This window comes from Struthio camelus, chromosome 5 (genome assembly GCF_040807025.1).
Source record: "Struthio camelus isolate bStrCam1 chromosome 5, bStrCam1.hap1, whole genome shotgun sequence".
NCBI lineage: Eukaryota > Metazoa > Chordata > Aves > Struthioniformes > Struthionidae > Struthio > Struthio camelus.
The window spans coordinates 25338328-25360584 of NC_090946.1; the positions used below are offsets into that span (position 1 = coordinate 25338328).

Genomic DNA, 22257 nt, shown 5'->3' on the forward strand with positions numbered 1-22257 from the left:
AATCAAGCCTTTTCCTTGGCTACTTCCCTACTCCTTCTCCCAAGTTTGTTTTGTTGCTAATTTCAGGGAACAGCATTATTTCTTTGCAGATGGCAACTAACTTTACATTGCCCTCGTCAAACTACACCATGCTTCTGATTTTGTTTAACTCGCTGCTTTCTGGCTCTTAAACATTTTTCCTGATGTTTTTTAACTTACTGTATTATGCTTAACACTAAGGCTATCTTTCTGTATCCCTATTTTTTTCTTTTTTCTTGATCTTCCTAACATTGTTCTTTAAAGTTAGACATCTTGATCATCTTCATCTTTTATTCTTCCATATTTTCTTTCAAAATATGGTTATTAGGATTTCTAAAACAGTCAAAAACTATTCATGTGTTTCTGCTTCATTAGAATTCCTGTTCATGTTTAAGCAGTCAAGTTTTGACTATTGTAATTCCCTATTTCATATAAACCTCAAACCTTCATTGTTTAAATTTGAGGTTTGGAGTCATGTACTGAACTCCCGTTATGAAATGTAAAATACACAATTGCTTTGACCTCTCATTGGGGCTCAGCCCAGTTCAGGATTATCTTGCTTTTTTAACCTCTAATGCCTCACCCCTACCTTACCTGTGCCTGCGTTTCTCCCAAGACCTGTTACGGCCTTCCAGTTGCTGTCTTTCTCCTCTTCCTTTACTATTTTGTTTCCTTCTCGTCTAATTTTCCACAATGAGGAACAAGAGATGGTGTTTATTCCTTCTCTTGAGGTGAATTAGAGTTGATGGTGAACATCCCTTCTCTCTCTAGATCATGTCATTCCCTCTTTATTATCAATTTAAAACCTTTTTTTTTTTTCTCTCTTTAGGGTATCATTCGGCTCTCTACAGTAATTATTTATTATTATCTGTAATACAATGGTGCCTAAAAGCTCCAAAAGAAGTCAAAGCCCCACTGTGCAAATACATAGTAAGAGACAGTCCCTGCCTTGAAAAGCTTATACTCTAAATATGAAAGAAGAATTGAGAGTGGCAGAAGAAATAGGCAAAAAGAGAGGTGATTTACTTGTAACATGTAGCACATTAGTACCCAGAAATGGAAGCCTGTTCTCTTGACTCTCAGGGCAGTAATATCTTCTCTGTATCTTGCCGCTCGTTTCCAAGAAAGGGTCAGCTGTAAGTCTGTGTGAAGTCTCTATGTATTTCTATAGTCCAGTACGTAATTTAAACAAAAATTCTGCAGTGACTTACAACCACAAGGAAGAAAAGAAGTAGAGCTTTTATTTGCACTGTTCTTAGCTCATCCAGATTCCTTCTTACTGGGTTGGGACCTTTTTTCTACATGTTGTTTTGTGTTTTTCCCATTTTAACTCCATCTGAATTTATAATTTGCTGAAACTAATATGAATGATCAAAGGCAACATGGGTGATTCCTAGTTATATTCAATCTAGAAAATGTAAATGGAGAAACGATCAACTTCTTCATGAGAACGGTTCCTTCTCTTTTAGGATTTGAGCCTACATCAGCTCCAGCTCCCTCTGTCCCTGCTTGGCAGGGTCGATCGATTGGCACAACCAAGCTCAGGCTGGTGGAATTTTCAGCTTTCCTTGAACAGCAGCGGGATCCTGAATCAGTAAGTGTTACCCTTAATGTTCGCTAATTTTCTGCTTTGTTTATTGCTCTCCACTGTCTGAGTATACTTTCCAGGGTTAAATTTGGATGGAATACACATGGTATTTCTATGTTCACTACTGCTCAGTGTAATTTTCTTCCTTTCGTGCTCTGTTTTTTCCCTTTCCCTGAAGTGAGAGGCGGTAGTGCTGGCCTCTCTGAAAGCAAGCATGGTTCACGATGCCACATCCCTCACTGCTGACCTAGCTTAGCAGCAGTACCAAATTGCATCATATTTTTCACAATAATTCAGTTAAGTACTTTAAGTTAAAGCTGAATTTGTTTCATAACAGAAACAGAAGTAAGGGTTTGCATAAAAACTATTTGTGTTCTTCTTTGAACTCTGACCTGTGGGATATGCTGTAAGTGTCAGGTTAGTCCAGTTTGGTTCATGCATTCCAAACATGCAAGCATGTACCATTTCTCTGTATCTTTTCTTTTTTTTGTGGTGGTGGCAAGGAAGGATACAAACAGTTAAACAAATGTCTCTCTTTTATTGCACACAACTTGAGAATTGCCCATCCCTTTCCCAACGTGGTTATACATTTGAACAAGTTGGGGTTACTTACCTAAATGTCCCGTCCTTGGGTCTTCCAATTCAAGGTTTGGATTTATTTATTTATTTATTTTGAGGAGAGTTTTGATTTTTTTTTTTTCAGTCTGGATATTGTACCTTCAGGGGAGCTTATGAAATTGGCTGTAATATTTTATTTACTCCAGTTAGCCTTGAACTTTGATATTAATCATCATGTATCCATTTACCATGGATATTTGTTAGCAGCCTAGCACTGTTTCTGCTGTGTCACAAAAAAATCAAAAAAGCTTCTTTCAGCTCAAACCTGAGAATTTTTATTGAGATAATTTCTGGAAAGCAAATACTGTCTTGAATGGGTGATACAGACAGGCCTTTCTTGTTCAGATATCTGGTAAAATATCTTGTCTTCTTGGAGCAGAGAAAAGCTATCGTGTGCTATTTATAATTCAGTATTGGAAACCATAGTATTTATGAGCTCTGGCTGGGGGTGTTATCCAGGGAGTGTTTACCCTGCATAATGGAGATCAGAGACATAGCCCAGAAACCTTACAACTGAGGAATCACAATGAAAATATACTGCATCTCAGCTCTTCATATATTAAATACATGACCATGTGTTGGGTTGCTAAATGTTATGTGTTGCCAGGTTGAATTAATTTTGAGGGAAGAGGTGTTTGGCAACGATTGTCTTGGTAATTGCATGGCTTTTGATATTGTACGGGCTCCATGCAACCCCCTGCAAGGCTGGTCACATCCCCAGGACCCTGATTTCTAGAGTCTCCCTTTGCAGTCTTGGCTCTGGTAGGACGTTCTTGGGGCAGACTGACACCATAGTTGAGTGACTTTCTTGAGGTTCAGTGGTCCTACACCCATTATGTGTTTATTCTAGTGGTCTTCTTGTTTCACTCAATGTGTAAGAATTACCACGTCGAGGGAGTACCCATGTAAAGATTACAGAACCCATGGAGCAAGGGCTTCTGCATAGTCCCTGATCCTTAGCGCAGTGGGTGTGCATGCAATATGGAAGTGTTTCTCATGTAGCTTATACATCATGCATGGCTCATACCTGTGTTTTCTTCCCCCTGAGTGGGCGGTACCATCCCTGACTCACTCCCCAACCTCCCTGCGCTCCCCGGTGGCACACCCCTGGTGCAAGCAGCAGTCACGCTATCATGGGCAATATTAACAGAAGGGCAAGCGGTACGCCCACCCCCCTTCCCTCAGCCTGCCAACATTATCTTAGTGCATTCTAGACTAAGTCACAGCTAGAATACTTTCTCCACCCCCAGCCACAGGTTCCACCTAACGGTGGTTTGTTCTGATACAGAAACACAATACCCAAGTTTCGTCATCAGGTGGCTTTATAGATAGGCAGCTTTGGAGCCCTTGGTTCAGTGACCCCATGTGATGTGTCCTGCTGATTTATGGGCTCTACCATGCACAGATTGCTGCATACAAGGAAGTTACATGTGTGCCTTGAGGTTATTGGGAAAACAGCATGTGATCGTGTAACACTCAGCATTATTGTGTTGTATGTGAATGAAGTGGCAGGCAAGCGTATTTTGGTTTACTGTTTTGCCAGCACCTAACTATACCACCTAATTATCCTTTTTGCATAGGTTTTTATAATGCAACCTCATTTGCAAAACCCATGGGTTTATACAGCGTAGGGCTTCTGTGTATCTGCATGCATTTATACAAAAGAGAGTGAGCAAAGCAGTTCAGTGGCTAAGCAACTTTTATGTCTGTCCTTGGAAGAAAAATCTCTCTCAAACACATATGCTCTCTCCAGATAATGTGTGATGGCCAGTCACACCGCTGGTATCCATGACGTGAAACCAGCTGAGGGGAGGGAATAGATTTGCAACACGACAGACTGACTGAAAATGACTAAAAGACGTGGCTTTGGCAACTGAAGGTATCAAAACCTGAGAACCATGTTCTGAGTATTCCTCCTCTGACGTGTGGTGGCTCAGCTGGGAGCCTGTTGTACTTGGGCGCGATGTGTGGGCCGAAGGCTCAGGAGACGTGCTGGGGCTCTCATTTTTCAGGCAGGTGCAGACTCTCTAGGGAATGTAACACATCCACTTGCGTTGCAAAGAAAGAATGGAGAGCTGAATAGAAACACGGTTACATAGGACAGCCATGTAAATACTGTAAAGCCTTTTTTGGAATAAACTCATATTTTCTGGAATTCCTGAGGTACACAGTGAGGCTTACAGGAGCTTGTCCTAGCTTGCAAATGTGCTGCTGGGAAACCCACTTTTAAGCGCAATGCATTTATGCTAGAGGTTTACTAGAGAAGCAAGAGTGTGAAACTACTCATACTTATTTTTTAAAAACCCAGTTAGTTACCTACTGGAATGTTGTAAAAATAAAGCACAAAGAAACATAAATTCCCTATCATGTATCAATCCTAGGTGTGAAGTGGGGATGGGGAACAGCGTGTGCGCTGCTAAAAGCTGGTGGGTGCGCCCCAAACATCAGGCGTTTCCCCTCTCCTGCCTGGGAGAGAAGAATGAAGAGAAATGAAAGCGGTGGGAAGCGAGCAGGACTCAGCCAGGCTGGTAGGACATGTTGTGTGCGCTACATGCGGTTCAGGGCTAAATCAGAGTGCCTGTCGCCCTCTCTGACAGGACTTCCCTATAGCACCTCCTTCAAATTCACTCTGTAGCTGTGGTAAATACATAGGAATTGGCGACCTTTTGTTATTTCTTGGCCTCTATCTACCCCATGTTTTTTCTTTCCAGTTTGATTGTTTAGATCAAATTGTATAAGTTGGACTGTTTGGGTATGATCCTAAACAAGGGTGTGAAAATAAACCCAAGACTGTGTGGCTGCTTCCCATAGGTAAATATGGAAGTGTTTTTGCTTGAGGCATGGGCAGAGGCTTTGGAGCCCTGACTGTCTGTGCTAGAGCTGCCCCCACCTGCCCTTCAGCCACCTCTGACTTCACTCAAAGACTTCTCCAGCTACCCCCAAAACCACTCCTCAGCAATACCTGCCTACCCCCAGCCTTGCTTGGTACTGTTTCACAAAACAAAAATTCTGCCTATGGTTTTATACATCTTTCTTTGTGTTGGCACAACAACTTATTGCAGATACAGTTTGCATGGTATAGAAAAGATTTTTTTTTTTAATTCCTTTTTAAAAACCAAAATCAGCAAGCAAGGCGAGATGAGTGTTTTGTGCAATGTGCATGTTAAGTCATGTAGTAATGTGCTGTGGTTGCAACTTATCCTGTACTCCTTTGTGCCACTGCTGACCTTATAAGTGAATATTACATATAAGTTTCTAAATAAGAACCTTGTAAGAGTTTGCACGTCTTCAGCAAGGGGTAGATATATGTTCCTGACGCTTTTGACTTTTCACAGAAAATGTCGCACGAGCATCATTTTGATGAAATGCATTTCCAACATTTATTTAAAAAAAAGACAACTTCTCTCCCCCCTCCACTCCAAAAAACAAAATCAGGCTAGAAAGCCTCATAGTAGTGGGGGCAAATAAAGCAATTCTACTTTAACATGGAACTTAGAAGTTTATTGAAAAAGGATTAGTTGACGTGGCACCTGGGGCCAGGACTTGATGACCCTAGGAGGCCCCTTGCAGTCTATATTCCTGTACAACAATTAGAAATTTAGGTCTGTGTGCCCATGCTGGCTCCCAGCGACTTCAATGGGGCTGTGCATGGGCATAAAGGTCCACCTACGGAGAATTCATTGTAGGAGTGGGGCATTAAACATTTCTGGGGCTCTTCCAATGGCAATTGGTGTTTAAAAGTACAAAAGCCCCTCAATGTCAGGCAGTTATGTTAATTTAGAGTGGGCATTCTGGTGGGTCGGAAATGTGCTCAGTAGAATCCTGTCACTTGTTGAGGGCTGTTGACTTTTTTTTCCCTTGCCTAGCCACAAAATTGTTCCATTTACAAAAGAAAAAATTATAAAAAGGAAACAATAGGCAACCTTCACTGTAACTCTGTATGGCAGAGGACAGTATGGAAGACATAAGATACCACAGTTGCAACATCTCGGAACAGTGATTCCATAATTAAGGATGAGCAAAATTTCTCCTCCTTTTACATGAAAATCAATGCAATTTACAAATGTCAAGCTCTGTCTTCCTTTTATGGCGTTTTGTGCTCAAATCCAGTTCCTAAATGCTGCATAGAATCTGCTCTTATTTATCCGAACATCAGAGTTCTTTTTAGTTACCTTTAATTTAATTGCCAACCTTGTGTAACTATATTCTCACTACATTAACAAATTTATTTCCCAGTCTGTTACTTTCAAGACAGGATTTATTTAATGGGGGGCTTTCCATTTTTCCTGTAGTGGCTCTGTGAAAGTTCAGAACAAATGCTTAAACCAAATAATCCCATGTTCCCCAACAAATATAAACTGAGTATGCAAGCAGATTAGAAAAGATCTAAACAATCGTCTGTTACACAAATAGCTGTAAAATTCAAAGACTCTAACATTGAAATGATAATAATTCCAAGTTCTCCTAAATATATTCAAGCCTGCTTCCCAGCAAGGAAAAAAATATCACCACCCAACAAAAAAAGCCCTTTCTTCTCTCCCTCTTCAAGGTTTCTCACTCTTGCTGCTGCATTCATTTCAACTGCAAGCACTTCAGACAGCTTTACATCTAAAACGTCTTAGAACCGTAAAGAACGTGGCTGGTAGGCATTTTTGGTATTAACCCACCTATCCAAACTGTCAGATTGTGTTAGGTCCGAATTTCAAAATGTATTTTAAAAAGTGTTGAAGAAATAAAATATTCTTTATGTTTTAATTCAGGTTTTATTGTTGTTGTAAAGGGCTTTGTGAGCCCGGAGAGAATTGTGCCTGAGAACCAGAAAGTGAAAGCAATTGAGAAAGGGCCGTAAAAACAGCCTGCCATCATTAGCCAAATGCAGTAAAATTCACCAAAGTTAATCAAACCACATAAGTGATGAAAAATAAATGAGATCTTCTCAAAAAAATGCTCCCCCTTTGAAAAATTTTCATTGTTAAAAGCTTTTTTTTTATACCTTCTGTATTCCCTATAAACAGTATAAAAAGTAGTTCAGCATTTTAGTCACAAAGAAGTCCTTGCTTAGCATCTTTGTTATGTGAAAAGAAGAGGAAGTAAACCCACAGTTAGATGAATCTGTCTTGGAGCGTCAGACTCAGGATTTCAGGTCATTTTAATCTAAAATCAGACAAAATTTAACAAAATGTAAGGCTCATTTCTTTTGCTTGGGGAGCTCTGCACTGGCACTGGGAAGTGCATGTGGTATTCTGTAAAACATTCGTATTCGGGTGTCTGTAGTTCAAACTGCTAAGAACCCCCTTTGAGAGGGTTTTAGTAAGGATACAGGCTCCAGCTTTCAGAGCAGCACATCGGAGCCGCCCTCCGCGCTCGCTCGATCCCCATGGGGACCTCGGGAAAGCAGTGCGTGTCTGGGCCAGCTCTGAACCCTGCTGTTGTGTCAGGACACTGGTGCTTCAAGTGAGGGGCCCAGGCTGAAAACGCGGTGCAGTGGGTAGGGCGATGGAGCATGATTCATTCCTTGGAGTTGGCCCACGCTAAGTACTGAGAACAGCTGCAAAGGCTGCCTGGATCTTGCCACACATGTGCTTGCTTGGAGTTGCCTCCACACACGCTCTCTCCCTTTTCTCAAAATCCATCACTGCTGCTGAAAAATCCCCAACAAAATAATAGCTGCTATTTTTGCATGACTAAACAAAAATCCAGCCACCAAGTAGTGTTAGCTCCCTCTGCTGGCCTCCCAGCTGCAGGTGGCTGGGGAGCTGTACGCGCACGGCTCTGCCAAGGTCTTAGCTGGCCCCCCGGCAAAGCCCAGGAAATGAAAATAACCACGATAACTTTAGCTGCATTGGGTTACGCAGGGCACCAGGTCTGGCAAGGAATACATGAAAGCAGGAGGGGGGAGGGAAAGAGGGAGCGAGCACAGTTGCACCCCATGATGCCAAAAGGCTAATATGGGGAGAGGGCTGCGGAGCCCTCAGCCTTAGTGGCCAGGAGGCTGGTGCTGGGCCGGCTGCAGCGCTATGGCAGGAGCAATCTGTGAGACAGCTGGCCTGGACAGCCAGCGGGAGCACCAATTTGCCTACTTACCCTACCTAGCCCGTCACAGAGAACTGGCTCTTCTTGCTGTTAAATTGCAGTGTTTCAGGGGAGCGCTGCTGGGACTAGTGGTGTTTCCCTGCACAGCTGTAAAGTAGCTGGCAGGGGCCAGCTGAGAGCCGTGGCTCGGAGTGCCGTAGTAAAAGCTGTGGCTGGCAGCAGGCCCCCCCTCCGTCGCACCCGAGGCTGCTGAGTGCTTTGCCCTTCCCCGCGGGCGAGGACAGGCAGCTCAGGCCCGAGGGGTGGCGGGGGCACGGCAGGGCCAGCAGAGCGCAGCAGCAGCAGCAGCAGCACAGTGAGCGACGACCACCGCGCGTTCCCCTGCACGCTCCAGCAGTCCCTCTGCCCTGCCCGTGCCTGACACCCGCAGGTCTCGTTCTCGATTTGGGCTTGGCCTGCGATGTCGGGGTTGGTGCCTTGCTGTCTGTCCTTCCAGGGGATTCAGTCCCCCTTTCACTGCAGTTTCCTGCCTGTTTCTCCCCCACCCATACCCCCAACCCCCAAATCGCCTAGAATAGCAGTTGGGCTGGAAAATCGAGCTTTCAGAAGAAGCTAGGAAATCTCCTCATGTGTCTGCTCTATGATGCAGTCTTTAATTACATGCTGGCATATTTATTTATTCCTGCTTTATTCAGTCCATGTAGTTGGCACTTGATTGATGAGCAGCTACTCTGTTTTCTTCTGCTGTTGAAATGTGTGGCCACGTGCCCTGTTTACTGTGCACTGTCTAAACTTTCCTCCAAACAGAATTATTAATTTCCTGCACTTGCATTTCACAGATGTATTAATGCATTCATTTTGTCAGTGAAAGGGCGTTATTGCTCACATTTTACAAATCAAGAAATTGAAGTGCAAAGAAATGACTGGGCCATTGATTTTGAGGGTCCACTTTGAGTTGTCGTAAGCTTGATTTTTCAGAATACTTAGCATTATTGAAAGCTTCCTATATTCAGGCATAATTTTCCCATCTGAGCATCTAGCACTTCCGGATTTGGGACCCAAGGTCACAAATTGGGCAGAGCAGAGTTGAAGGACGCATCATCACTGCTGCAGTACATGCTGATGACAATGTTGCTGGAGAAGCTTGCCCGGCTGGCAAGTCTCAGCTTCGTGCTGCGACTCCGGTGGCTGGGAAGTACTGGGCAACACTGATCTGCTTCAGCCAGGGGCTGCCCTGCCTCCTCCACAGCTCCTGCCCCCACCTTGATCTACCTCCCAATTTCTGCAGCTGTGAAGTTGTTGAAGGTCTCCTTTTACTGCACCTTCCTGATTCAGTCCCTGAGCAGATCCGGGCAAGAGATGAATGGGTGGAGGTCCTGGACACACCAGGGAGACTACGCAGTTGTATGATAACATGCATGCACAGAAAAGTCTATTAACTTTTCACATGAAACTGTTAAACAACCTTAATAACAGGAATTGCCACAGACTGCAGTTATAGCATTAACCTTTTATAACTCATGATCTGTTTCAGTGGAGGGCAAGAGCAACTGGAATGAAATACACTGTTGCTAGTATTTTGGTAGAAATAAGAAAAATTGTTGGCAGAGCAAGTTATTTTCTTATATCAGCAGGAAATTAAAGAGTGTCAGATTTACAAGATATAGTGAGACAGCAGAGCTGAGGCTGGGCAGGTTACAGGTTGCAGTAGCGTACAGATGGCTGATATACTAGTGATTGTTTTTCAGTCAGTCCATCCCCCTTGGTTCCTTTTTCCTCCAGAAGTGCAGTCACTACCCTAACACTTGAAAATGATGCATTAGACCTATCTGTGGAGGTACAATGGGAATCACTGCACAGCGCGTGTCTTCAGAAGCCAGGCACTTGAGCAGTGGTGTTTTCTCTCCCTCGTTTCAGGCAAAATTCAGGTTTGGCCCTAGCCTTGCACTCGCCCTTTCCATCTGAGCTGCCATATTGGCCCCTGGTGAAGGCCGATTCAGCATATCCAGTCCAAACACCGAGGCTCTCCCTCCATTTCAGGGGAGATAGCAGAGATGCAACAGAGCCTGTTAGTGTACTTCTCCTTAGGATGGTGGGATTTTGGGGGGCTCACAAGACAACAGTCATTTCAGGTTGCCAGCCTCTGATGCTGACGTTTTCTCCTAGGGTTTTGTCGCTACAAGTAATGATATAGGTGACCTCAGCCTCGCGTTTGCTGTACTTGAAATTTGCAGGAACCTGTAGATCTCATGAAGTAGCCTAGCTAGCAAGGTATTTTTAATAGGCCAAGCCAGGGCAGTGGCCCACGCTGAGCAGAGCAGGCGAGGGGGCCGTTCCCAAGCGGCGCGGAGGAAGGTGGGAGGGGGCCGGTGGCTCCGCTGCAGCCGCACCTCCTCCGGCTCGGCCGCCAGGCGTGTTCGCGCCCAGCGTGGCTCAGCCCAGCCCGTGCCCTGGCTCCAAGAGTGCCGGCAAGTCAGCTGCACGGCAGTCTGCACCTTGGCCACTGCCATCTAATAAAAAACTTGATGTTGTACAGGATTGTTTGTCAAGCTGGAGACTGGGCATTAATTTCATCGGTGTGGAGAAGTACAGGGATGCAGCAGGGAGAATTGCAGCAGTTTGTGACCCTGCGTGTCAGGGACCGGAAAGGCCATGAATATAAGCTGCCTTAGAATATCAGCATAAAAATTGTGAGGACCTGTTACAAATATATATGCTGGCTGATAAAACAAATGTAGGTGATTTGTCTTTGTTCTGCTCCTTCTTAAATGCTAGCCTCCTCTGCCATCGGCAATTTGTCTTGGTTCTTTTAAATTCCTAAGTGGATTATAATTTTTCTCGTGGTATTATTTGACAACAGTCATTTTTCATGGCTTTACTGCATTCTTCAGATAGTTAGAATTTTTTAAGGAAAGGAGCTCAGTAAGAGGCAGCCATCTCCAGGGCATGTCGCGTAATGCAGATGCTGAAGACAAAGTAACTGAGAATGTTCTGTGTACATTTTTATGTAGTTTTTATCCTCAGAAAATACAGGATTTGACCTATGGTGGTTTACAGCATCTAAAGCATGTTATTACCCCCATGCCAAATGCAAATCCTTTAAATACTGTGGCATGAATAAATTCCTCAGCGCCTAACGTATCTCAATGACTCTGGAATACTAAGTCTACAATAACAGTGAATTCTGACAATAATGAGGATGTTTTTAAGCTTTCCAGGCAATAACGAGCTCAAAAATATAGGCATGTAACTTAGCTTTATTGCTTTTATCTATACATACAGTCTCCTCCTCATGAAGTGTGTTTATACAAAAACTATGGGAACTTTTCAGTATCCATTTATCTTGCTCCTAATATTTATTACATTATAATTTATTAGTTTGTAGAAATATGCCACATCTAATTAGATTAGTAATGATTCTACTTAGTAGAGGAATTACAGCAACATAAGGAGAAAATAATGACACGTTGCAATATCAAAATAAACATTTCTGTCCAAAGAATGCTGTCAGGTGATGTCATACCATCTGTCCTACTGTGCCCTGTTGGAAATTTTGCTGCAACAGCATCTGGTACTGTGGCAAGCTCTGCAGACAACTGCAGTAGCTTTACAGCTGCCTTTAACTTTACTTTGATATTTAAGCAGCATAAAGACTTTTTGGTCTGCTCCATGTTCCTTACACACAATTTCTTTAACGGAAGTTTGAGTTAGGAGTAATTTGTACATTCTCCTGGTTTGCAAAATAAGGTGCAACGTGTGAATTTGCACTCACCCAACTTTTAAAATTCAGCTCTTCCTCCTCCTTCACTCTGCAGTGACTTTTGGGCCTTGGCAGCGAGACTCCCTTTGTGGGGAAGACGTTCCTTAGGCCTAGGAGAACCTAATAAAAATGTGGTTAGTGGTACGAACTGGAACAACTCCAGCAGGAAAGAATGAGAGAAAAGGATCCCAGAGTAAATAATAACCTGGTAGCTAATGGGGGGATGTTTTTTGAAGCTTTTGCTCTGACACAGGAAGAGCAGAGCGCTGCTTTGGAGCATTGCAGGTCCCTGAGGAGAAAACAACTGCTGGGCACTTCTAGGCAGGATGTGGGAGTGTCAGGGGAAGGAAAATGTTTCGGTTTAATTTTTCAGAGAAGGCCTAAGCGCTTACCTCCAAGAGGGGATTTCTCATCATTCTCCTCGATACATAGAGATGTCTGCCTGACTGCAAACAGATTTCTGTCTATGGCCCTGATAAGTGACTCAGCCCATGCCCCCTGCATCTCACTCCTGGCTAGCTGAGAGACCTAATGAGCAGGTTTCTGAGAATCACTGTCTTGGGCTTCTGACAGTTCCTAGGGAGGTCGGAAGCCTGTGCATTTCACTTAGATAAGGTTTTCAGAAAGCTCCAAGGAAAAACTGTATAACTGGTGCTCGCATAGTATATGAATTGAGCTTAAGACTTGTTTGTACGAACACTTTATCCAAGTGTTAAACTTTCCCTCTTTCCAGAAGAATTAAAAAACAAACAAACAAACTGTAAAGAATAGAGAACATAAGCTCATTTTTGGCCACATGCACACGAGGGTTCTCTGATCCTAAATTGAGATTTTACTGTGCTAGATGATTTTAAAGAGATTTCAATTTAATTTCCTAAGTACAGAAATCTAGCCAGTCCATTTTCTTTTCCCCAGAGTTTTGGACATCTGCTAGGGAAGACTTACACCGAAGGAAGGCTCTGAGTGGATGTCCAATTAATTTAGATTTGTCATTTCAATTTGTTCATTCTGCAGGTATATTGTAAACAAAATAGCTTAAATGAGGTCTGCTTTGGGGTTGTAAATATTTTATTTGTGCTTACCAGTTGGGAATTGCCCCTTATATACAGCATCTGTTCAATATGACTAGGTTTTCTGTGTTCATTGACTGCCTATCAGTTTTCCTTTAATTGAGTTAGCAAAATGTTTTGTGATCTGCATTGCTAAAAACCCAAACGTTTAAGCATGCCACTGTCAAGCTCCTTCTGTCTGCCCACATGATGCTGTGAGCTGCTGACTGACTAGTGAAAGTTCTCTGCAGTTTGTCCTTACATTGTAATTTTAGGTGCTGAAAGGTGCTCTCATCTTGGAGAAATGGCAGCCCATAAAAGACCATATTGAACTCAGTAGGAGGCTGCCATGGGCTTCCCTGAGCCTAGGATTTCACCCCAGAAAGGAAAGGGATTGCTTAGGTGATTCCAGTGATTATAATTAGGTGTGATGGGATGAAGTTAAGAAATAGGGAAATTGAAGCTGAACACGTTTTGGCAGAGATAGTCATCAATGAAACTAGCTCCCAAGGGAAGCGGTAAAAATTTGGTTCATTAATATTACATGGGTCAAAACACTGGAGGACATACAGTAAGAAACACTTCTATAGTAACAGCAACACCAAGTTACTGAATTCTAGCTACTGCAGTTCTGAGGATTCCATCTCTTGCAGTTAAGTGGTAGTAGCATATACGATAGAGCGGTTTTTTTTAAACAGGACGTGTATGGGCACAGGGTCTTTGGCACTGGCAGAAACAGGCTTTCTTCTTGACCATATTGATCTTATTATGTTCTGCGAAGGGCTCTTCACCACCTTTCTGCCACTGGGTCTTTGAGTGTCAATTACTCCCTTGAAGATGGCCGTATTTTGTGGTGTGCAGCAGGAACACTGGTTTTATGATGTTGACCCTTGTTCACAGGCAGCTATGCCACAATCACTGAAGTTGTTCACGGAAATCATACTGCAGATCATCACAGTCCCAGGAGTAACGTGTGAGTTGTTGAATTCCTTCAGCAGGAACACACACACACCTGTGGCTTATTAAAATTCTGCTCTTTCTGTACAGCACTGATTTCCTTTTTTTTTCTTGCAGTATAATAAACACCTCTTCGTACACATTGGACATGCTAACCATTCTTACAGTGACCCATTGCTTGAATCGGTGGACATTCGTCAGATTTATGACAAATTTCCTGAAAAGAAGGGCGGTCTAAAGGAATTGTTTGGGAAGGGGCCGCAGAATGCTTTCTTCCTCGTAAAATTCTGGGTGAGTAAGACATACGATGTAGAAACTCTTGTTAGTAAGGCCTAGGTTTAGTATTGAGCACGCTTTGGCGGGCTCATGGATATGTCTCCTTGCCTCGTTTAAAAGTGCAAAGCTGCATATCCTTCAAGTAGTATGCTAGCCCAAAGCCGCTCTTGCTGACAGTTCCACACCAAGGCTGTATTGCAGATAACATCCAAGGGCAGACGCATGCCAGAACTGCCTTTTACACAGCTGCTTGTCAGGAGCAAACAGGTAATGGGAGTCCTTGTTTCTAAATGATGAACTGCCATCTAGCGGTCTGAGGAAAAACAGGAGAAGCAGCTTAAATGGAGAATTTTAAAGTATTTTTTGTGTTTCAAATGTTGGACCCTTGCTGAATGCAAATAACACAAATATCAGTCCTGACGTCAGCCCACATTTACACAGCAGGTACCGAGTTGTATTTGAACCACATGGTCTGTAGTAAGATTGTGAGCTTGAGAGGGTTCCAGGATTTTCCTTAACAGTTTTGGCTGCTGGAACACATCTGCTTTCCCCTTGCCTGCTTGGTAGCCAGCTTCTTGACTGTACTTCAAAAGTTGCACCTGCTCATATGAGTTGTGAGCAGGAGTTAAAAAAAATAAAAGAATGTAAGGCTGAGATGTTGAAAAATATGTTGATCTAGTTTTGATGAATTTCATTAATACATCAGATCTCCTTTGTTGCATTTTTGAAACCTCACATTGGTGATAGGTTCATCTGAAAGGATCATCAAATCTCCCAGCTAATCCTTATTCTTATAGTGATGCTTTTTCTACTCATGCAATTGGGTTTTTGTGCTATATTCCTTTTGATCCCAACAGTTATCATCTGAATATTTTAAATGTTTTTGCAATACTTGTCTTTCAAAGTCACAACAAAAGAGGCATATTCAGGGTCTCACTACAGAAAAGGTTGATTTGGAATCACTGCTTATTATTAGGTTTTCTGGTGTTTGTCATTTTCCATTAAAGTTTACCTGCCTGGCCTCAGGTACACTCCATCTTATATGTACCCCAGACTTCTTATCTTACCAAGAACTTCTATGGCACCAGATACGGGAACAGAGAGTGAAGGAGACTCTTTTTCTCAAATCTATGTTTAGAAGGGATAAACCACTGAGCAGAAGCAGTGTTAGACTGCAGAAGAAATCCACTGAAAGATTCTTAGGGCTTAAACCTGGGAATGGAAGTTGGAGACCAAACCTTTGAGGGCTAGCTGAGCAAAGAGGCCAGGAACAGGAGGTAGAACAGATAGGAACACAGTCAGAAAGAGGGAGGGAGAATTTGGGATGAGGAACCTGTGGGGGAACATAGGGATGAAGGCACACAGTAGAGAGAGTATGCAAGAGGTGGGAACAGGGCAAGCGTAAGGGCAGAAGAAATCTAGCTGTGGAGGAATACAGCTTGGAGGTAAAGGTCTGTGACCACTAATCACATTTCCTTTCAAAACTTAGGCTTCAACTCTAGGACCCTAATCTCACCAATGTACCTTGTGTAGTAAGTATTTGTGAAACCCACTAGCAGAATGAAAATCACTTCACCTGCTTGTTCTTAGTTCACATAGAGAATGACAAGCAATGACAAGCCCCAGACTTTATACTAGCCCACGAAGCTGCAGAGATTTGTGCCATGGTCATTGATGTATGTGTATGTTCTGCTTTTTCTGTATGTGGAAATTGATTTTCAGATGTGCTGAGTGCTCAAAGATGTATCTAAAGCCAGTAGAGATCTTCTTTGGAACATTAAGGTCTGTGTTGTACTCGTGACTTTGAAAACTTAATTACCAGGCTTCTCTGACCGATCACCTACAAGCTGTGCACACCTTTAACCCTATCATCTCAGCTCCCCATCTGTTATATGGGTATGATAACCATCCCTTCACCTCAGGTGGTCATTGAGAAAACAAATTCAATGACATTTGTAAAAAGTCAAGATAATGCCATGAAGAAAACCTTTTTAACATTAGTAATTCTATGTTCAGTGTGGGTTTTGAGTTATGTGCGGGAAATAAGGACTAGACCTCACTGATGAAGACAAAGAGAAACACTGAATAAATGCTCAATGGTATGCAGTCATGTAACTAAAGACTGTATCATAATGCAGTTCCACAGTCAGGATGCATTAAGCTGTGTAAGCAACTTAAATACAACATTTCCTAACTTCCCTGTGCCTTGCAGACTTAATGGTCTTTTAATGCAATGTTGTGTCTGTGATAACTGAGAGATTAAAAAACAGATAGTGCTAACATCCTTCTGAATTATATATTAAAAATGTGGTGAGAATGCCTTCCTGAGCCATGACCTTGTAGTAGGTTAGCAGATTTTCTCTCTCAGAGGTTGAGAAAAGGCACAGGGAGGGTGCGAGGGGCAGCGTTGTGTGTGTAAGAAGAGTCATGATGAATGCGCCTCTAAGAATAAACTTCACACCATTGTCCCCCAGCTAGAAATATATACAGGAAAAACAGAAGATGGCTGTGTCATGAGAATTAGTTCCTAAACTGTCAGCTCACTGTCCTTTACTTAATTTCTTTCATGCTAATAGCACATTTCTTCAGAAAAAAAAAAAAAGGCACTGTTGCCATTTTTATGGGGAGCCTTTAGAAACTGTTCTAAAACAGTCATATATTACCAGTGTAAAGCTGGCAAAGGTTGTTGACTGCCTTTTTGACCCCTTTAGGAACTTTGGCTTTCTTAATGAAAAACAGACTGGATTTTGTAGGCTTGTTCTTTTCTTTTAAATGCTGTATCTGCTTCTGAATCAGTATCCATTCTCTATCTCCACCTACTGTAAAAAATCAACTTTTCCCAGGTTCTATCCATGTAGCATGGTTCTCGCTTATTTACAATATTCGCTCTCACCCTTTAGTTAGCTATTTCTGCTTTTCCATTGTTTCTTTTGTCTTCTACCTTATCTTCTTCACTATTATGTAACTATCAATAGTTTGCTCAGCACTATAACCTGCTGAGTGTACCGGAGCAGTTAGTGTCCAGTGACAGTCCAGGTTTTGGTGGAATGCAATTATAACATGAGTAAAAGAGGAATACGACTTTGTGTTGGGCAAAGAAGTACAGGTGAGAAAGCACTGCAAGGGGAATCAACAAAAAAAGAAAACCAGGGGCTATGAACGAGAGGAGTAGAAGGAAATCACAGCAGAAACGCTGGCAGATGCTGTGGTGTGTGGCACCCTGAACGTGAAGGTGAGACTTTGATGTGATGGCAAGCATGTAAAAGGATTTAAAGTGAAGTTGACATGTTCCTGTAGACAGCTAAAAGGATATTTCATTTAGTCATTAAATCCAGTGCCGAAAGGAAGGGCAGGGAGCAGGAAGACCAGAGAGGAACATTCACACTGAGGATGACTAAGGCAGCAAGCACCCTAGGTCTGGTAGTTGGAGAGAATATTCCTCTTGCTCTTTCCCATTTAGGTTTACTTGAGGCATCTCAGCAGAGTTGTTTCCTTTTGATTTTCCCTGTGATAATGGTTATAAGATTTGATTACTAAAAAAGGGGAGTGGGCAGGGTCTGAAATGTTGCAAGCAGACATTTGGCAATTGTGGAGTTGACTTTGCGCAAAGCATTACTGGTATTGAGTACAAAGCAATGTGTTGTCTTGCTTTGCAGAGGTTTATTAGTTCATATGGATTTTATATCCTGCGAAATGCAGCTTGATGCTGGGAGCAGATAAGCTTCTGGCCTCAATCCTTGTGACACACCTGGATGTCACACTTCCTGGCCTCTTCCTACCTATCTGTGCAGGAGATGTAAAAGGAAAAGTCTCTTCTTGCTCCTCCCCCAACACTTTCCCAGCAATCTGTGCCTCCTCTAGCTATTTTCTACTGCACGAAGTTCAAGGTATTGCTGTCTCCTTTACTCCACCTGCTTTTTGAATCTACTGTCTCTCAACCCCATCACCAATAAATACTTCCATTTTGTCTCCACCAGTATTATCACATACATTTGACTCTGGCAAGGGAACTGCTGTAGGAAGGCAAAATTGTGACCGTATCTCCTTTTAATACTTCTGCTATCTTTGCCATTTTTTATAACTTACCCCTACCTAGTACTAGTTAATCTAGCAACCAATTTTTACTGTAAGATCACCTTTAACGGTAATTCATCAGTGCATGTACATCTTTAACACAGCCTAGACCAAATTCTTCTGTTTTTAGCTATTTCTCTCTCATCTTTTGCTTTAATCTTTGTGACTTCTGAGACAAAGATTCTCTTTTTGCAAAACAACTTCTTTACATAACAGCCCATGCTCACACAGTGGGCTCTGAGCCTTTGTTGGGATCTGACGTCATAGAATTGGCAATAATTTGGCTGTATGTTACGTATCCGGCACCTACAGAAGGTCTGTGCCAAGTCTCAACTCTGACTTCTGCAGCTACAGGAACAGCCATGGGAAGCAAATAAATCTCAAAGGAGAAGGGATGTTTTCTAGCAAGTGACACAGGAAAAAAACAGTTGATATAAACTAATATTGGGCTTTCTGGCTTTCTACTGATCTGATCCACTAGCTTAATTTTAAATGTTTGCAATAGCTTGAAATATTCTTCAAACTGATGAAAGCTTAGTCAGAGCTCAGTGCAACTTTGAAATAGAGACCAAGACTCATCTGAAGATGCATGGATGTTATTAATTGATGTTTAAAATGAATGCTTCTATTTGCAGGAATCTGCAATGCAAACTAGGAGTTTTAGAAAGTAATGCATATTATAATTAGGGCAAGCTTTTAAAGATGCTTTGAAGTCCTAAACATTTTTGAAATTCAAATGTGGAATGGAAAGAAAGGAATCTACACAATAAAGGGACATTAAATTATGTCCCCCAAAAATTTCACTCTTTTATAGATGTAAATATATGCCATAATTAGTGGTAAGTAACATGAGGAGGATGGTTAAGTTTATTCCTATTCTTATTCAAAACAGCTGTGGCATGAAAAATTATTCTCCTTCTCTTTGTGATACACTGGAACAAACAATTTACCCATGTAATCAGCGTTCAGAAACGGCTTGTGCCTGTGGTCTCCTCCCACCCCCTCCTGACTTTATCCCCCTGCGCCTCCAGCAGCCTTTCTTAAAAGGTGCAGCAGTTCTTTATGCTCTTCAGTCACACACACGCACAACTGTGGCTACTGCCTTTTTTTTCTATTTTTATTTGTAATTTATATTACGCAATATAGAATCTTGGATTTCCTTACACACACACACTCTCCGCCAGCTTCCACTGGCAAATGATCTGCAATTCACAAATGGGCTCTGCAATGTGAATGGGGCTATGGCCAGCATGCAAATGTATGCAAAACAAATTAGATACGGACGAAAGCAGGCATCCATTTTCTTTCCCCCTCCCGAAACCCTGTTGGCAGGGGGAACTCGTGCAGTGCTTGTGGCGGCTGTGGTCCCAAATTGCTGCTGGGGCTTTAGTGCTGCAGAATCGCTAATGAGTCAAGGGGCAGAGCAGCTGGGCCGGCAGAGCAGCTTGGCCTGTCCATCACGGGCCTAACCATGTGGCAGCCCTGGAAGCAATTCCAAAGCTGCAGCGTAAGGCTCGGCGCGCTGTGCCAACGCTCCAGATGCTCCCATTGGAAAAAATTGCTTCACAATTTGGAATCTCTGTTCTTTGATCACTCTTTGGAGGAGGAGGGGAAGCATGATGTGGTCATATGAGTAACACACCTCCCTGCAGTCAGCAGTAGTTAAAACCGGTAGGTTGTTAACAAATGACCTTATGTGCTTAATGTTAACTACTGAATGCTAGTGTAAATTATCCTGGCGCTCCTCAGGTCCCACCCTGTTCCCCACAGGTGCGGTTTTCCTTCTAAGCAGCAGGAAGAATTTAGGCCCGTTTCAGTAGCTTTTGCGAGTGTTGCTTTTTTGTTAAGCAAAGCTGTTATAACACAAGCAGTCTCCCCTCTGTGTGTGCCCCTGCCAGCCGCCCCCGCTGCCTCTAACACGGAGACTGAGAGCAGTTGTGCTCCCCCCCCCCCTCCTCCCGGCCACTTTGTTCTGCTTGCAGCCAGCTCTGTTTTGGTGCTTGCTCTGGCTTACTGGCAGAGGCAGAGGCTTCTTCATGCATCATGTCAAACACTTGATACTCTTGATATGTATATATTTTCAGGGCTACACATTGACAAGCTAGGCTGTATTAACGAATTAATCACTGGACAAAGGGTGCCAGAAAGCTGAGTGGCTCCCCCTCCTCCAAATGCATTCAGCTCATATATAGATCTCAGCTCTTAGAAATAAATCACGGCTAGAGTTTTACTTCTGAAATTCCCCCCACGCATAAACAAAAATAATTCCATTTGTGTTTCACAGGTTTGCTTTTCCCCCTAATTTGTACTGAGCTTATATTTTAAAATTCAGTGAGAAAATGGACTGCTGCTCATCAAAGGTGATCATGCCATCATACGAAAGGTTATTATCTGTATATGCTACAATAGCGTCTACCAACCTTCATTTCTGGAGCTATGGTCGAGAACATAGTTGCACTAGAAGCTGTATGCACAGAAGCAAAAATGGTTTACAGCCCAGCGAGCCTTACAATCTAAAAAGTCTAAAATGAGAGAGATGAGAAGTCTAAAATGAGAGATAGATACAAACAGATGGAGAGTATCAAGGAAATAATGAGACAAACTTGGTTAGTGAGAGAGGCCACAAGCACAGCACACCAGAACCTTGACCGTTGGCAAGTTTTTTTCACATGGATCATCAGAAAAGGAAATTGTAAATAGAGGATTAATTGAGGTTAATAAGATAAATTCATAGATTTCAATTTTGGAATTATTGTATTTATCTAGTCTTGCCTCTTGTATAATATAAGCAGTGAACCTCTGCATATAGACAGTACGCCTACCTGAACTGTAGCATTCCTGTTAGTTAGCCATTAAGCTTGGCTGAAAAAGACCCCAAGTGATGGGGACTCCACCACATTTCAAAATTATTCCAGCATTTCATTATCATCAGGGTTATCAGCTTCTATTCTACCTTGTTTCTCGTTTAGCTTTTGCTCGGCTTTAGCTGTCTTTTATGCTCTTTCCTGCTAGATTTAATCAGAAGACTCTTCTCCATGTAGCAACTTGCAGGCTATGATAAAGGCGTGGAAAAACTTCCCTTGGAAAAACTAAGTAGATGGAGTTTCATTAGTCATTCACTACAAAGGATGTTTTCCAGACCTGAAATCATTCTTGTAACTCTTTTCTGAACCCTTTCCAATTTTCCAACATCATTTCTAAAATGCAGACATAAAAACTAGAGTGAATATAAAAACTAGAGTGAATATTGCAGTAATAGGCCTGCTAAAACTGAATGCAGAGGTAACATATCACTTTATTCCTGCTCAAATCTGCATCTACAACTCTCACAGCCACAGAAGTGCCTATGTAGAATGCAGCCCCATTTTTTGTTAGAGTCATTATCTTTCAGGGGGGAAAAAAAAACCCAAATTCTGTGACCCACTTTGTTTCTAGAGATACAGCTTTGCCTTCAGGTGTGTTTGAATCTTAGGATGGCTTACTATGTAAGCCATAGCAATATATTTTAAAGTCCTTCATCATCATCATTTATCATTTGCCCCAACTGTTGTATTTTACCATAGGTGATTGTCTTTCCTTCCTTAATAGAGATTTTTCAACATGGAATAAATCTTTTCATTCCTGATTAAGACTACTTCCTTCAAGTGAGAGATACACACTTCTTCCTAGTGTTCATGTACTCAGCCTTTAATGAAAGAATTTGAACCCAGGTTGAGGGACAAAGTTTATTTTAGTATAGGAGAACAGACAAAATACTTGCACTATTAGGAGAGGTTTTGGTCACGCATTCATTTAAGAGTATTTGCTGTTGTCAATGCTTACGATTTTTATGTCCACGTTATACTTTTAGGAGGAGTCTTAAAGCTTCAGCTCTCAGCAGTTTG

General features: G+C 42.4%; 1 protein-coding gene across 5 annotated transcripts in view; it reads left to right on the forward strand.

Moving 5' to 3' along the window:
• TEAD1 (TEA domain transcription factor 1) overlaps positions 1 to 22257 on the forward strand; it is a 160765-nt gene that overhangs the window by 127180 nt on the left and 11328 nt on the right. For all 5 annotated transcript variants that reach the window (XM_068945134.1, XM_068945138.1, XM_068945136.1 and 2 more), the window contains 2 exons: positions 1488 to 1612; positions 14141 to 14314. In XM_068945134.1, the coding sequence (XP_068801235.1) occupies positions 1488 to 1612; positions 14141 to 14314 (299 nt within the window). The remainder of the gene's footprint in view (positions 1 to 1487; positions 1613 to 14140; positions 14315 to 22257) is intronic.